Source organism: Pithys albifrons, chromosome Z, assembly GCF_047495875.1.
Source record: "Pithys albifrons albifrons isolate INPA30051 chromosome Z, PitAlb_v1, whole genome shotgun sequence".
NCBI lineage: Eukaryota > Metazoa > Chordata > Aves > Passeriformes > Thamnophilidae > Pithys > Pithys albifrons.
Window position 1 is genome coordinate 27,374,122 of NC_092497.1, and position 14,497 is coordinate 27,388,618.

Genomic DNA, 14,497 nt, shown 5'->3' on the forward strand with positions numbered 1-14,497 from the left:
TGATGAAGGAAATTATGCTCAATTGTTGTAGTTTGGGATTATTATGTAAATTCTCTCCCATGCCACTAACTGCCCATGCCAGCAGTTAACAAAAGAAGTAGTTAACTGCTGATCACTTGGATGGGGGCAGGTTTGTCTCTTTTGTTTTTGGGGACATCTTTCCTTTCTTAGCTCTGTGGAACTTGGGAGCAGTGGCTGCCGAGGAGGGAAGTTGCTGCTGCCTGGCCCGGACTGTTTTTGTTTTCGGCCGCTCGCTACCACTGCCTGCCCCAGGACTGCTTTCGGCCGCTCGCTGACACTGCCTGCCCCACGCCTGCTTCTGGCCGCTCGTGTTTTTTTCTGCTTCTTGGACAAGGAACACAGGGGGAAGAGACAGAGTTCATCTGAAAGCTCACCACTCGTCTGTCTCGCTGGAGAGGGACTAGAAACTCACTCTGCAGCCAGCCGGGCTGTGACATTGATACTAAGTATAACTTTCCTCCCGGAGGAAAACCTGCTGGGTTTTTTTTGTTGTTGTTGTTGGTTTTTTTTCCTTTCTCTTGTGGTGTTGGGGAAGCGGTTTGCACTAGCCTGTTTATACATATATATCTATATATATATATATCAGTTAAGAACAGTTATCCTTCTTGTATTAAAATTCCTTTTCTTAAATCTTATAAAGAGTGGCGTGATTATTGTGGAGGAGGCCCCCTCCCCCGCTTGTGGGTAAACATTTTGGTTTTTCCCCTCAAACCAAGACATCAATACACTCCAGAAACTTTCTAGACTGCCTCATCTCTGCAGTATTAAGTTCCCAGCAGATATCTGGCAGGTTAAAGTCACCCACAAGAACAAGGGCTGGAGATTTTGAGACATCTGCCAGCTGCTTGTAGAATAATTCATCTCCTTCATCATCCTGGTTGGGTGGTCTGTAACAGACTCCCACAAGGGTGTCAGCCTTGTTGGACTTCCCCCTGATTCTGGTCCACAGGCACTCAACCTTCTCAACTGCTGACCTCAACTTCAACAGAGTCAAGAGGCTCTCTAACATATAAAGCCACCCCTCCACCTCTCCTACCCTGCCTCTCCTTTCTGAAGAGCTTGTAGCCCCCCATAGCAGCACTCCAATCATGCGAATCATTCCACCATGTTTATGTGACAGCAACTTCGTCATAGTTTTCCTGCTGCACTATGGCTTCCAGCTCCTCTTGTTTGTTTCCCATACTGCGTGCATTGGTGTACACGCACTTCAGCTGGGCCACTGATTTTACTCTCAACTCAGGCTCTACACCCTTAGGCTTACCTCTGGAGAGCCCAGTTTCAGTCCCTTCCCCCTTCAAACATAGTTTAAAGCCCTCCTAACCAACCCTGCCAACTTATGGGCTACAGTTCTTCTGCCCTTCCTAGATAAATGAAGCCCATCTGCTTTGATGAGACTGGGCAACACGGAGTTTGCCCCATGACAAAAATCCCAAAATTTTGACAGTAGCACCAGTCCCTAAGCCACCTATTGGTAAGCTGGGCTTTCCTAAACCTCTCCTCATTCATCCCAGCTAGCACAGGAACTGAGGCAATTACTACCTGTGCTCCTGTCCCAAGAAGTGATCGGGCCAGTGCCTTAAAATCTTTTTTAATTACCCCAGTACTTCTTTTATTGGTGTCATCACTTCCAACCTGGACAACCAACAGCGAGTAATAGTCTGAGGGTTGAATTAGCTTAGGAAGCCTCTTAGTAATATCCCTCTCCCTGGCCCCAGGAAGGCACCAAACCTCCCTGTGGGATGGGTCTGGCCAACCTAGAGGGCCCTCAGTTCCCCTCAAAAGGGAGTCACCAATTACAACAACCCTTCTCCTTTTCCTCATATCTGTGGTTGTAATCTGTCTGGTAGATGGGGGTAACCAGAAGACCTTGTAGACAGATCTTCCTCCTGACTGTCCTCCATCAGACTTTCTAAGTCCAGGGCCATATACCTGTTTTTTAAGGGCACCCCTGTAGGTGAAAGAGGTTGACTATTTAACTATTTCCTGTTGCATAACAGATTTATATTCCCTATGCAAGTTTAATCAATTTTATCAATAAAATGCTCTCTAACTTTATAATGATGACAGAGACCAAGTTTCACTGCTTTATCACTTGAAATGTTGTTAGTAGCACACAAGTCTCAATTTAGGTGATTAGGGTTCAGTTTACCAGGACTCTTTTCAGCTGAATTTAGCAGAAGTTCAGCTGAAGTTCCAGCTAGGGAAGGTACCTACAAATACCATTCCCTTCCTTCCTTCGGAGGACATCACTGTAGGTGCTGCAAGGTTATCATCTCCCTGTTAGATAACAGGCAGACAAAACTGGTTCCTACAGTGATTCTGGTTAACTGTTTCTTGGTAGATCTGGTCTATACACAAGTGTACATGATTCTCATTTCTCATCACATCAGACAAGGTAGGTAAAGGTCAGGGACCAGGTGCAATATCATACTTGCACCCTTTGATGTACTTCACAGAGCTGTACTGCAAGGAGGACAGTGAACAATCTAATACGATTTCCCTGCCTGCTTATTTGATGCAATGCACTAAACATATCCTTTATTTTGCGACCTGGCAGGTACCATCTCCTGTACCTGACAAGAATAAACTTGAGAGATTTCTCTTTGATACTTTGATAAGTTTTGATATGCCAGTTCTCAAAACTTGACAAAAATGCAACAAAAGGCAACATGACTGTATTCTGTCACCTTAAAATACCTGTCCATGTAAAGAGCCACCCATCCACTCTTCCCATGCAAACTCACCTTCTTTGAGTGCTGCTGCCAACAATGAAGCAGCCTGTGGAGTTTCTCCAGAATCAGGTTTGATAAGGAGGTGAGGTTCTACATAAACATCATCAAACCCACATATATCTCCCAGCTCTGCATAGATATGCAACTTCTCTTCCAAATAATTGCAGATTTGCTGGTCTTGGTTACTCAGTGAATCTGTCAACCAAAATTGAATACTGTATTAATATTTTCTATCCTGCAGGGAAAATACATTCCTCATTCACCCTTCTAATCCTTATGCCACACAGGAAGCACTAATTCAAGCTATGCGGTTTTTAACTGACCAGGAGCCAAAGTCATCCCATAGTCTGTCCTAATGAAAGCTGGCACAGACTCTAGCAGAGGTCCAGGCCAGATCTCTACCTTTATGAGGTGGCCTTAGCTGCCCTATCAGGCCCTCAGTTATCTCCCGTTGCACTCGCAAAGACATAGAAGTGCTACCTCCTGGAAAAGAGCTTGTCTCAGGTGCCCTGAATCAGGGTCTCAACATCAAAGAACACCTGCTTTCAGCACAGGATCCCCTTCTCTGTGGCTCTCTATAGGACTGATACTACTCCAATTTCTCTCCTTGCAGCAGTATGAAGATTTGGGAGTTATATGTAAGGGAAGAAAGGAAGCAGAATTTATCACTATTAGATATATTTTCAGATGAAAATAATAGCAGCCAAGTACATAAACAAGCACAAAGCCACACAGTTTTAAAGGTTTGAGGTATTCCCACAAACACAGAACTACCTCATCCTGATGCTAAACTGGAAAATTCAGTGTCTATTTTGAAAGCAGTCTTCTTTTTTTTTTTTTTTTTAGTCATGGTAACAGAAAAAACATTGAAGTTGCTGGAAAAAAAATGCTTCTCTTTCAAAACACTTGTACTATACCATCAAACCAACCCACTGTAACTCTGCCTACTGAGCCAGTTTGAACCCACCAGCCAGTATGGGCACATGATTAATTCATCCTGAACTGTGAGGATCCCAGAGTTCTCAGAGCAGCAGGAAAGGCACCACACCTTGATACTTCTGAATTCTGTATGCTTTGGCCTCAGCAATACGTCTGTCCTCATCAGATTCACTCATTTTTACTTCTTCTTCTTCCTCTGGACAACTTCAAAGATGAAAAACAAAGGTATACAAAGCAAAATTGGCACATCATCTGTTCATCTTCAACACAGCACTATGTTCACAATAAACAGAATACAACATCACCAATGAGTTTTGCAACAATCTAGAATCATGCCATTTTTCTGCCTTTTCAAGAAGCAGTAAGTGCACATTAGTCATACTGAAGGACTCCTTTTAATTCTAGTAAGGCTGCATTGTGTAGCAGTAGGTCACTGGCCCACATGTAGGTTTGCAGAACCTTGGGCCTCATGAGAGGCAATGGTTTCCCTACCATTCTTAAGAAGCTGACACCAAGATAAGAGGCATGATTCGCAATTTCCTAAAAATAGTTGTAGGGATACCTGCAGGACTTGGGAAAGCATCCAGTGCCAAAGGCAAAGGTTAGGGAAGCTTACAAGGATATCTAATGAGGAGTGAGAAGGGTTTCTGTGGGAAAACAGAGGAACATGGGAAGTTTGGCAGAAGCGATGGTGACATTTTGGCATCTGTGAACTTTGAGCTCAGAGGAAAACACAAGCTTACAGATGGATCCAATGCAATGCAGAACAAAGAGCATGCTACCATGAATATCCAACTGACCTCCCACCTGCTTTGGGCTGCCAGGATGAAATCCAACGCCCTTTTTCCCTACCTTTCCACTGCATCTTGAATGTGCCTCATCCAGTTGTTACGCTCTTCTTTGGAGTTGGTATGAACCTCATACATCTCAGGTCCTGCAGAGGAAGCACTAATCAGAAACATCCCCCGTTCTTCGTTGGCTACTTCTCTTACTATGAGTCTCTGAAGGGAGATAACGGAAGGCTTCTGGTCCTGGGAGAAACAGTCACAGCATATGCACAATTACATTCTTATAGAACACCACACTTTAAGCAGAAGATGATTTTTAAATTCATTGGACTAATTCTAATCCTGGTAACATCAGACTACTGAAAGTTTTGAGAAATCAGACATGTTTTAATACTATTTTTAAAACATGTTATGCTGTTAATGAACAAATAAAGCACTGGTTATGTGCTAAAAAGCAAATCTCAGAGGCTCAATGATAAAGAGGCACAATATTAATGCAATGTTTATATTTATATAGTTTGGGAACTTCTCTCCATTACTTTTCATATCTCTTATGTGTGTTTACTACTACATTTGCAGTTATTCTTCTGTTTGTTTCACAGAATCAGGAATTAAAAATTTTTTTAGCCAACTCAAAGAGTCTATTACTTCCCACCTTCACAATAAGATGAGGCATGACACTAAAAATATAATTTTTTTATTTTCATTCTTTTTAATCAAATCAGTTATTTTTGAAAATAAATATAATTTTATATATACTGACATATTACAATTCTGAATACACTACCAGAATTTTAGAAAAAAAGAAAACATGTGATAATATCCTGGATAAGGCCCTAATTCTTGAGCAGTATACAAATAAATGTACAATGCATATATTCAAATATCTGATACTATACTCACCACAGCTGCAAAGATGTATTTTTGATCCTTTTCTTGTAAGAACAGTAGTACATCAGTCAGAAGAAGAGCTAAGGTGTCTTAAAATTTTGACAAAAGGAAAATAATGATTTATAATTAAAGACAGTACAATTATAGTTACTGTCCTATTTTATCTTTATAAATGGAGAAGCTCTGATCAATAAATATCTCATTCAATCCTACAGTAAACTAAACAAGGAGTATCTGAATTAATCAATAGTCTGCATGAAACACTTGCGCATCACCACTTTGCACCTCCCAGGAAAGAGAACCATGATGGAGCACTGGGCCAAGAAAAGTAGAAATCCTTGCACCAAGGTCAGTACAGCTTTCCTAGACCATTCACCTTACAAAGACTTTCTCACAAAAATTTTGCTTTGTCTATGCTGTACCTACACTCACAGCGCAGTACCACACTGGTAAAAGTATTTCTGGAATAATGATGAACAGACAGCTTTATAAAGTTGTACAGCAAATATTACTAAGCTTGAAAATCCCCAACCCCTCCTATATGATTAACACCAAAAATCAAATTCTGGGCTTGCATGTAAAAATTGTGCTCTAGGCAAATGTGGCTTCAGAACTTTTTTTTTTGCAGATTTTTCATTACCACTGAATTTTTCATTAGTTATTTTCAAGGGCAAATACTGTGAACAATAAAAATGCACAGGTTAAGACTCTCTGTTATGAAATTAAACTGAAAACCAAAAAAATAAAAGGAGGGTACGGGAAGACGAAATGCAGTAGGCCCATTTGGATGTGAACTTGTCTTCTTATGCAGATTACCCACAAACCATGGCAAGTTTCTGGAACTACTCTTCTAGCAATTAGTGGCATATTTGCAATACCATTACCTCAGATATCCATATTTGCAATACAGCATAATAACATATTTTCAATTTTAAACCAAACAGTCTTCAAATGTTATTTGGAAATGAAGAGTTGAAGGATTTTACTGCTCGGATGAAATACCTTTGAAACGACCAGTCGCTGTCTTCCAGTACACTAAACCTTCATGGAGAAGTATTCTCTCTTTCCTCATCAAGTCTTGTTTCCTAAAGACATGGCCATTTTTCAACTTTGTGTATGTTTTGTTTTCAGTTCTGCAGAGAATTTCCATCAGCTTTTGCTTTTTCTCATACTCATTCACTTTCAAATCAACTGCTGCAATCACATCCTTAATTAGACAAAGGGCTTTGCACAGGTCTTTATGTTCTTCTGTTCCTTCTGTTCAAGAGAAGAAGTAATTCCTTACTTTCTGGGAAAAACCAACATGATGCAAAGATAAAATTGATAAATATAGGTAATTATGTTATTTTAAGATGAATTTGGCAACAAACTTGCTAGTAATACTAGAGATATACACCTTTGTTTGACTTGCCTGTTAAAAGATTACATATATCTCAGATTTGTTAATTAGCCAAAAGAACATACTGTGCCATATTTATGAGCTGAAGTATTCAAAAAACCTGATGGCTAAGTAAATCATATGGTATATCACTCTTCTGGCTAAGTACCCTTAAAACAGGATTACTAGTACAAAGGGTTTGCATTAAGATACACAAATTTCTACAATGCTCACTTAATGCCCATTTAGGGGGCAATATCTCTAAGTTATTGGTATGTATAAAATGTTCTACAAAATTTCAGAGGTCACTCAAACTCTGTTTTATCTAACCCTACTTAAAAGAGACTCTTCCAGAATTAATTCCAATGAAGGTGTAGATGTGTGTCTGAACTAGTTCATATCCTCTAGTTGACATCTTTTTCTAAAAAAAGGATGCTCTTCTGGACTTCTATGGCTTAGGTGTCTGGGATATCAGAAATCTTCACAACTCAGCCTTCAAAAAGCCAACATACACCCTGAACAGCAGGTATTTACTCTAGTTATATCTCTACAGAGCAGTGAATTTAATCTTTTGTTATATTGCAGCTGTGCAAATTCCTTATGTTCGAAATGTGCTAGGATTTCATGTATGAAGCAACACTTCAGCTGTTATTCACCTTTTGAGTACTGCAATATCCGTTCAACCAGAACAGGGTATTTGGTGATTCGCTGGGTGACAAGCAAAATGCACTCAGGGATTCCTCGACGTCGAGCCAACAGGTTACTACTTCTCAGCTGCACAGATACAAACATACACCCTAAGTACTAAATGCATATTAAACCACCAGTTGACTAATAACAGATATGATCTAAAAGTGCTAGAGTAAGTTAAAACAAATGCTGGGTAATCTGAATCATCCCCAAGGAACAGTTGCTGTGCTGAAGGATGAAGTGTACTGTAACAGGAACACAAGTGTAATACACATGCCAAAGCATTCTAAAATTTTAAAGGAAAATGTGATTTATCAGCTCATTCATTAAGGAGGAAAACTTTTGCCATTTTTATTAGCTACTAAAAGTGAGTTACTGAATATAATTCTAATCGTAAATCTAAGTAAAACCTATGTATCTTTTTCATGATCATTCTGTCAATAGTGATCATGACTCCACAGTAACTTACTTTAATAAAATTCTGGAATTTCTTGTTTTGTTGCAACTCTTTGAACAGATTAACAGCTTCTTTCTGATGGCTGCAAAACTCTCCATATATTTTCTCCATTTTAGTTGCATTTTCCTCTGAAAACTGAAGAAATCAATAAGTGATTTGTGCTCAACATTGCATCTGACAGGAAATGTTTACTTTTAATAATGTATTTTGTTTGAATACAGAACTTTTATGCTACTTGTTTCTCAGGTTCTCTGAATTTCACTAACATGGCCTGTGACTACACAATGAATGTGGGATAGCTGTTTTTAGGAGCAAGAAGGGAAATATAGGCTCGGAAGAGCGCAAGCAACCTCCACTACAGTCTTTCCAATAGCAGCTAGAACAGTTATTATGACAGCATTTCCTTCACCTCTTTGAAAACATAACTCCCTTGAAGTTTATTTGCTTTAGTCCTATCACCACACCACTTCTAGATGAGATAACAGTTCAGCTCTTCATTTCAGTGGAGTCAAAAGTGACTGACTGAAGGTGAGAAGCCACACTCTCCCTATTGCAAGGAACTGAAGTGTGAATGGTAAGCCATTAGTTAGCCACTCTGCGGCCACAGTAAACACAGTGTGACCACACCCTCTCTGGTAACCAGTATCCTGAGATCACTTCAAGAAATGAATGGCTAGTTTCTTTTTCATTGTCAGTCAAGCCTTCACACCTCTGCTCAGCTGTTAAAAAAGCGAATCCATTGAAAAGCGAACCTGGTTTTTGCAGCCCACAGTATGACAGCAGCCTTCCACCACAAACAGGACCAAGTTCATCACTGTCCTTATCACTCACACAGCATAGGTAGTTCATCCCAAATCCATCACAGCAACCTGATAGTAAAGATCTTTTGCTGTTTGACTCTGCAATAATCTGCATGGCACAGTTTTTGAATTTTATAAGGCAACTATAGCTGTCTTCTTGCCCACAAAAGTTTTAGAGTTATAAAATACTTTAAATTGGAGACCTCGAGCATTTGAAGGATTAACAGAGCTGACACCTCTACCTGCTGCACGAGGATGTCTCCAATTCTGCTGATGACGAAGTTACGTTCACTCCCTGCCTCACATGATTCCTGCCGTCTGTCCTTCATTCTGCAGAGAAATTGCCTGTGCATGTCCAGTAGCTCGTCTAAGCAAGGAAATATTCTGTCCACTGTGCTGTGGTCGAGCTGCAGTTCTTCCTTCATCCCTTTCCTGAATATTTCAGACATAATGAACAGGGTATGGATGTGGTGTACTTCTGTTTGCATCAGCTCTGTAGTATAAAAGGAAACAATATAATGTAGTAATCACCTGAATATTTTGCACACCTCCAAAGGCAGACTTTAGTAACATACAAATATACAACCATAATCCCTTTCTCGTATGAGCCTAAAACCTAATAGATTATGTCAGTAGGAAAAATTAATTTCTCTAGCTCTTGCACAGTTCTCTCAACTGTATCCCACTGAACAATCTGGGGTTGCAACTGCTTGAGCTGAGAATTAGATGAGGTACCTTCCAATCTCAACCATTCTGTAAACAGGCTAGGTATGTCTCTGGTAGTCATCACTACCTATTTCTTTAGTTTTAGGATACTGTAATTTGTGACAAAAATGTTCTTTGAGCCTTCTTATTATTTTGAGTTGAAGCATTTGCTTTTCTGGACATAGACCATATAGGTTCCCTCTCTATTTGATACAATAAATTGTTTTTTAAACTTACACAAAGCTTTGAAATACTGACCAAATATGACATCTTGACGCTTGATGACATCTTTTTCTTGTTTCCTGCAGAAAATTGGATCCACAACAAGACTCCAGGACTCTGCCTCAAACTCTTCTGCATCTGTGCAGATATCAGTCCACTGAGATAAATCCACATCATCTATGACAAAATTTATATTTCTTTAACACCACAAGTAAGAAGAGTACAGAAATTCCCTTGGTACACGCAGATCTATTTATATAGTAAGAGGAACACATCATAGAGTTGAACTATAGCTAAAACTTCTGCAAACATTGCTGGGTTTACAGCACAGAAGTTTGCCAAATGTCAATATCGTTACCCAAATGTTGAACTGCTTTTGCGACAGCAAGGGAGGAGAACAAAAAAAACCCACTCTTCTTTTCTCAGATTAAATCTTTTTTATAATTCTTTGCTTGAAGAAACTTTTTAAAATTTAAAAATAAAATGCAACATTTTCAACAGTAGCTGTCCAGTGAGTGATATATGCACCTCCCTATGTGAGTGAATGCCCTTCAGCTTTGATATTCAGTCTCACACCCAGCTATAGAAAAAGCCTATTTATATTCACTTGCCAAGGCTATGTAGCTAAGGGCAGTGCACCACTGAGATGTAAGACTTTCAGGCTACTGAGGAAATACAAGTGCTGTAGGTAGATGCTGTCAACAGAGTTGACTGGATGACTGCAGAAGAAAAGTATATTACTGTTTTGTTTCTGCAAGGATGCCAAATATATTTACCCCTGTCATTTTAAAATGGAAACAACATACTAAAATATTCTAGAAGTTATAAAACAGCTAGCTATAAGGAAGAAAGGAAAAGTTATATTTTAAGACAAATGTGTCTGATTTTATCATTTTAATGATGGATGGCATTGCAATTATTAAAAACAGGTGCTCTTCTTTTAGGAGATGAAGTGTCTTCCTTTATCAGCTAAAGGAAGGTTTTCTGTTTTGCACTTTCCAACACAGGTTATAAGATGTAGCATCTGCGCAATACTTCTCACCTTCCATCATAAAAGAATCCATAGAAGAAAAGGTCCCTAAAGTTTGTAACATCTCTTCAGACTGTGACTTGTACCTCCAGGTGCTAGTCTCTGAGTCTTGTTCAGAAAACTGTGTAGCTCTTCTACAGCAGAAAAAAAAATTCACACACTTATTTCATGGTTTCAATTCTCACAAGAAATGCTGAATTATATATTTGGCATAGTTTCTCTGCAGATGCCGCTCTACCTTTCGAAACTGGCACTGGGAACACTTTTGGATAAGAAGGACTGCTGTGAGGCTTCCCTCTTTCCAGGAGACAGTCCAATAGACACAGAGGAAGAAGGATGCGCTGAGGACAGCGCCATCTGTGAAATGTCTCCAGGCAGGGAATCTGTGAGGCAAAGCACAACATAGCATTTTGACAAACAATGTAGCGTATGTCATCAACAGCACACTTTACACCAAGAAATGTTATCTGGTGTTCATATTAACCTACACTGGATATCAAGAATGTCCACTCGCCAAGGTACAAGACCATGATGCTCTCTCATGAAATATAGGAAGAAGCCTGTAGCCAAAGTGGAATACCTCCAGCAAGGATTTTATTTGATAAGAAAATAATCTGAGATCATACATGCTCTAACATTGCAACCTGAACACAGGTATACAAATATTTGAGCACAAGGTCAATTACATACTCGGACTAAACTGACTACTTTTTTTTTGTTGTTGTTCTCACAGAAGATGTAGTAAACTCCCAGTCATTGTAGTAGAAGATGAGTTAATTTAACAGTAATCTCTTCCAAAAATTCTGTTCATATTAGAGATACACATGGTTTCTTATAAATACTGAAACAAAACACAAAAACACACAAATGGTGCAGCAAAGTTTATCCTGTCAGTCCCATGACTTTCAACCAAGTCTTAACTTAGAAGTGTTATGTTTACACCTAACTTACTTGTTACACCAGCTTGGGGCTTGTTTTTATTATGGTACCTCTCCTGGGATTTCTGAAAAAAGAAGAATTTTTTGAAATTGCACAGCTGATAACACACTTAACAGTCAAGTCAGTAACTCACTTCTATACACCATCACACACAGAGCTACAAAAAAGTGGTCCTAAATTGCAGTCCTAAGTTCTTCCAATGACTAATTTTATCAGCTATAACTAATAAACTTCTTCCAGTAACCAATTTTAGTTATTGATAGAAAACAATATTCAAAGTGGAGTACTATTTGTACTACAATACAAAACTATTTATTCTAAGCAGAGTCACTCAGTTACAATATTCTACTTTATTTATATGAGTATTGCCTGTGAAGGCTGCAAGAAAAGTGCACATTCAGGACTTTATATAGTCAAATAAGCCTGAAGCGTTTGAGGCACAGCACTATCTGCGAAAGCGTGGGTACCAAAGGCAGAATCGATCTCCCTTCCAAAGTGGACTTTTGCAAAGCCTGTAGCAAAATTCTGCTGTGCTTAGGCAAGTACTTCACCTCAGGTGGGTAAGTGAACATTTTCTGCACCCCATTCTTGTTGAGGTAAGTCAGGGGTGGCGGGTCCTCTTGCTTCCACTTTGCAAATAACCCACTAGCCCCAGAAACTAAAGTAGTAAGTTCAGCTGTCTTAATGCCCTGAAGTTGCCCAGAAATTTGTGCAAGGCTATGACATGACAATTATAACCAAAACTAAACCCACTTGATTTATGTACAGTTTAAGACCTGTTTATGCGAAGAATCTGTATTGAAACATGTTCTCCTTGCAAACCACCATGATGAAAACCCAGCTACATCAGAAGGACTCACTCCACTAATTGGAGAAATTACCCACATCACTGTGGCACATTTCTCCATGTTTTATTTCAAGAGGGCAGAAGCCTTACACATCTGGTTTTTAAAATTATGTCTCTGACATGATAACCCCATCATTCGTGCATTCCTACTTAAGAGTGAAGGCAATATCCATCAGCTCTCGTGTTGATTTTGCCCCATCTCAGTGGCAGCTGAACACTAGGAGCAGCTGCCCAGGAAGTCTGTGGAGTCTCCCCCTACAGAGATTTTCCAGAATGGGTCAAATAACATCTGCCCAAATTGTTACCTAGAATAGAGACTGTCCAAAGGTGATGAAATGGATCAGGTCACCTCCCAAGGTCCCTTTCATCTGTCCTTTCCACTAATCCAAACATAAGGGAATTCCCCTTCTACACACGGGTGCCTCTGTGGTTTTGACGAGCTTTTCTTTTCAATCCCTTTTGTAACACTCCAGGCATACCATTTCACAATTTGGGCTTCAATTCTTCAAAAATATAAATCTCTCTCTTCAAATTAATTTTTGATCCCCTACTAAAAAATTGTTCTTTAAGCACAGTGTTTGCTGTCTTGTTCCTAATAGATATTTTTACACCCTTGCAGCCCTTTGCATATAGACACTGGGTCCGAGCAGCCTCTGTGTAGTTCATTTTTCCTCTTATGATGTTTCCCGACCTCTTGGAAAGTAGGTATGCTCTAGTGAGACCAGTATGGGAGGTTACCTTGGTGCATACAGGAGCGCAGTCCTTGCAGCTCTTATGGACAATCACATTGCAACCTGAAAGAGAAGGGACATTTCAAAGCCTGGCACCAAATAAGGTCCCCAGTTTCCATAAAATGTTTCTGAAGCTTCAGTTTTTCCCTTCTCCAGGCTCACTTACTAAAGTCATCCTGAAGATGCTTTGATGTGTAGACATTGGCTAGAAAAAGGCCTCTGTCTAAAATATTAGGGATAAAAGATGAACTGAATATGTCACCTGTTGTGCCTTCTCCTTCTCCCTCGTCAAGCTCAGCACATTACATAAAGTAGGTACATCCAAATGCAGACAAGCTTTCTTTTGCAAACTACACACTGAACCAGGATCTAAGAACAGCATTCAGAGCCCTGTAAAGTGGCATGCAAAAGCCAGCAGCTACTTACAAGAACACTGTAGTGACTCCTTTCCTAGGAGGGCCTTTTCGCAGACCATACATGGCATAACTCCTGGGAAGGTTCCATTTGTAAAATTGTGCCTGTTCAGTTTATCTTTGGTATCTTTATTTTTAGTCTTCATCCCCAAGAGCAGAAGCAGGGGAAAAAAAAAAGAAAATACATTAGAAAATAAGATAAAATGATTCAGTCTTAAACCCAGTAAATTACTCTCTTTTTAAGAGCAAATTATTCTAAAACATTTATTTCCTGTTCTGGAAGACTTGTAACAACATACTATAGTATTACACACAACATCGCTTAAGTCCTGAAATGATACAGGCATTGCTTTCATGACAGCTAAGCCAGGAAGCATTATCAAGGAAGACTAGCAGAAACACATTTATAAATCTACAAAAAGGAGGTCAGAAAATAAAATTTAAGCAGTGTCATGGACTCACTGCACACACAAATGAATATCAATGCCTATATCCCCTATATATACACAGTTCATGCCTTTGCATTAAAGCTGCACTTATGCAAGTTTAGACAAGTTGTCTTTAGATCTTAGAAGGCATTAGAAACAGTCTATTTTTAATGAGAGGTGAAGAAGTTAACAAATTCTACCTATTTTTACAGCATAAGTACACATGTAGTATACTTGTAAGTACTGACAGTTTTCCTTGGGAGATCACACAGACACCAGCCAGTGTGCGGCTGCAGGACCAGACATACATGTTCATGGCCAGTTCTGACACTCTGGAAGATACCGCCTCAGACAACCACTTTCAAACCATGTACATTAGGATATCCTGGGGCACAGGAGGGCATGCTAGAGAGCCTGCAAAACTGCTGAAAGGCCAGCCTGTAGAAAAGAACCTGTGGGCCAAATCTGTCTCTCAAGCTACTAATA

General features: G+C 39.6%; 1 protein-coding gene across 6 annotated transcripts in view; it reads right to left on the reverse strand.

Annotated features, from left to right (window-relative positions):
* ARHGEF28 (Rho guanine nucleotide exchange factor 28) overlaps window positions 1-14,497 on the reverse strand; it is an 81,149-nt gene that overhangs the window by 44,803 nt on the left and 21,849 nt on the right. For 5 of the 6 annotated variants that reach the window (XM_071581019.1, XM_071581024.1, XM_071581022.1 and 2 more), the window contains exons 8-21: window positions 13,597-13,723; window positions 13,178-13,233; window positions 11,605-11,656; window positions 10,892-11,036; window positions 10,666-10,787; window positions 9,660-9,800; window positions 8,939-9,189; window positions 7,909-8,031; window positions 7,406-7,523; window positions 6,374-6,628; window positions 5,384-5,460; window positions 4,545-4,723; window positions 3,802-3,896; window positions 2,766-2,948 (exon numbers count right to left, since the gene is read on the reverse strand). In XM_071581019.1, coding sequence (XP_071437120.1) covers window positions 2,766-2,948; window positions 3,802-3,896; window positions 4,545-4,723; window positions 5,384-5,460; window positions 6,374-6,628; window positions 7,406-7,523; window positions 7,909-8,031; window positions 8,939-9,189; window positions 9,660-9,800; window positions 10,666-10,787; window positions 10,892-11,036; window positions 11,605-11,656; window positions 13,178-13,233; window positions 13,597-13,723 — 1,924 coding nt within the window. The remainder of the gene's footprint in view (window positions 1-2,765; window positions 2,949-3,801; window positions 3,897-4,544; window positions 4,724-5,383; window positions 5,461-6,373; window positions 6,629-7,405; window positions 7,524-7,908; window positions 8,032-8,938; window positions 9,190-9,659; window positions 9,801-10,665; window positions 10,788-10,891; window positions 11,037-11,604; window positions 11,657-13,177; window positions 13,234-13,596; window positions 13,724-14,497) is intronic. The other variant, XM_071581020.1, reaches the window with a different exon arrangement.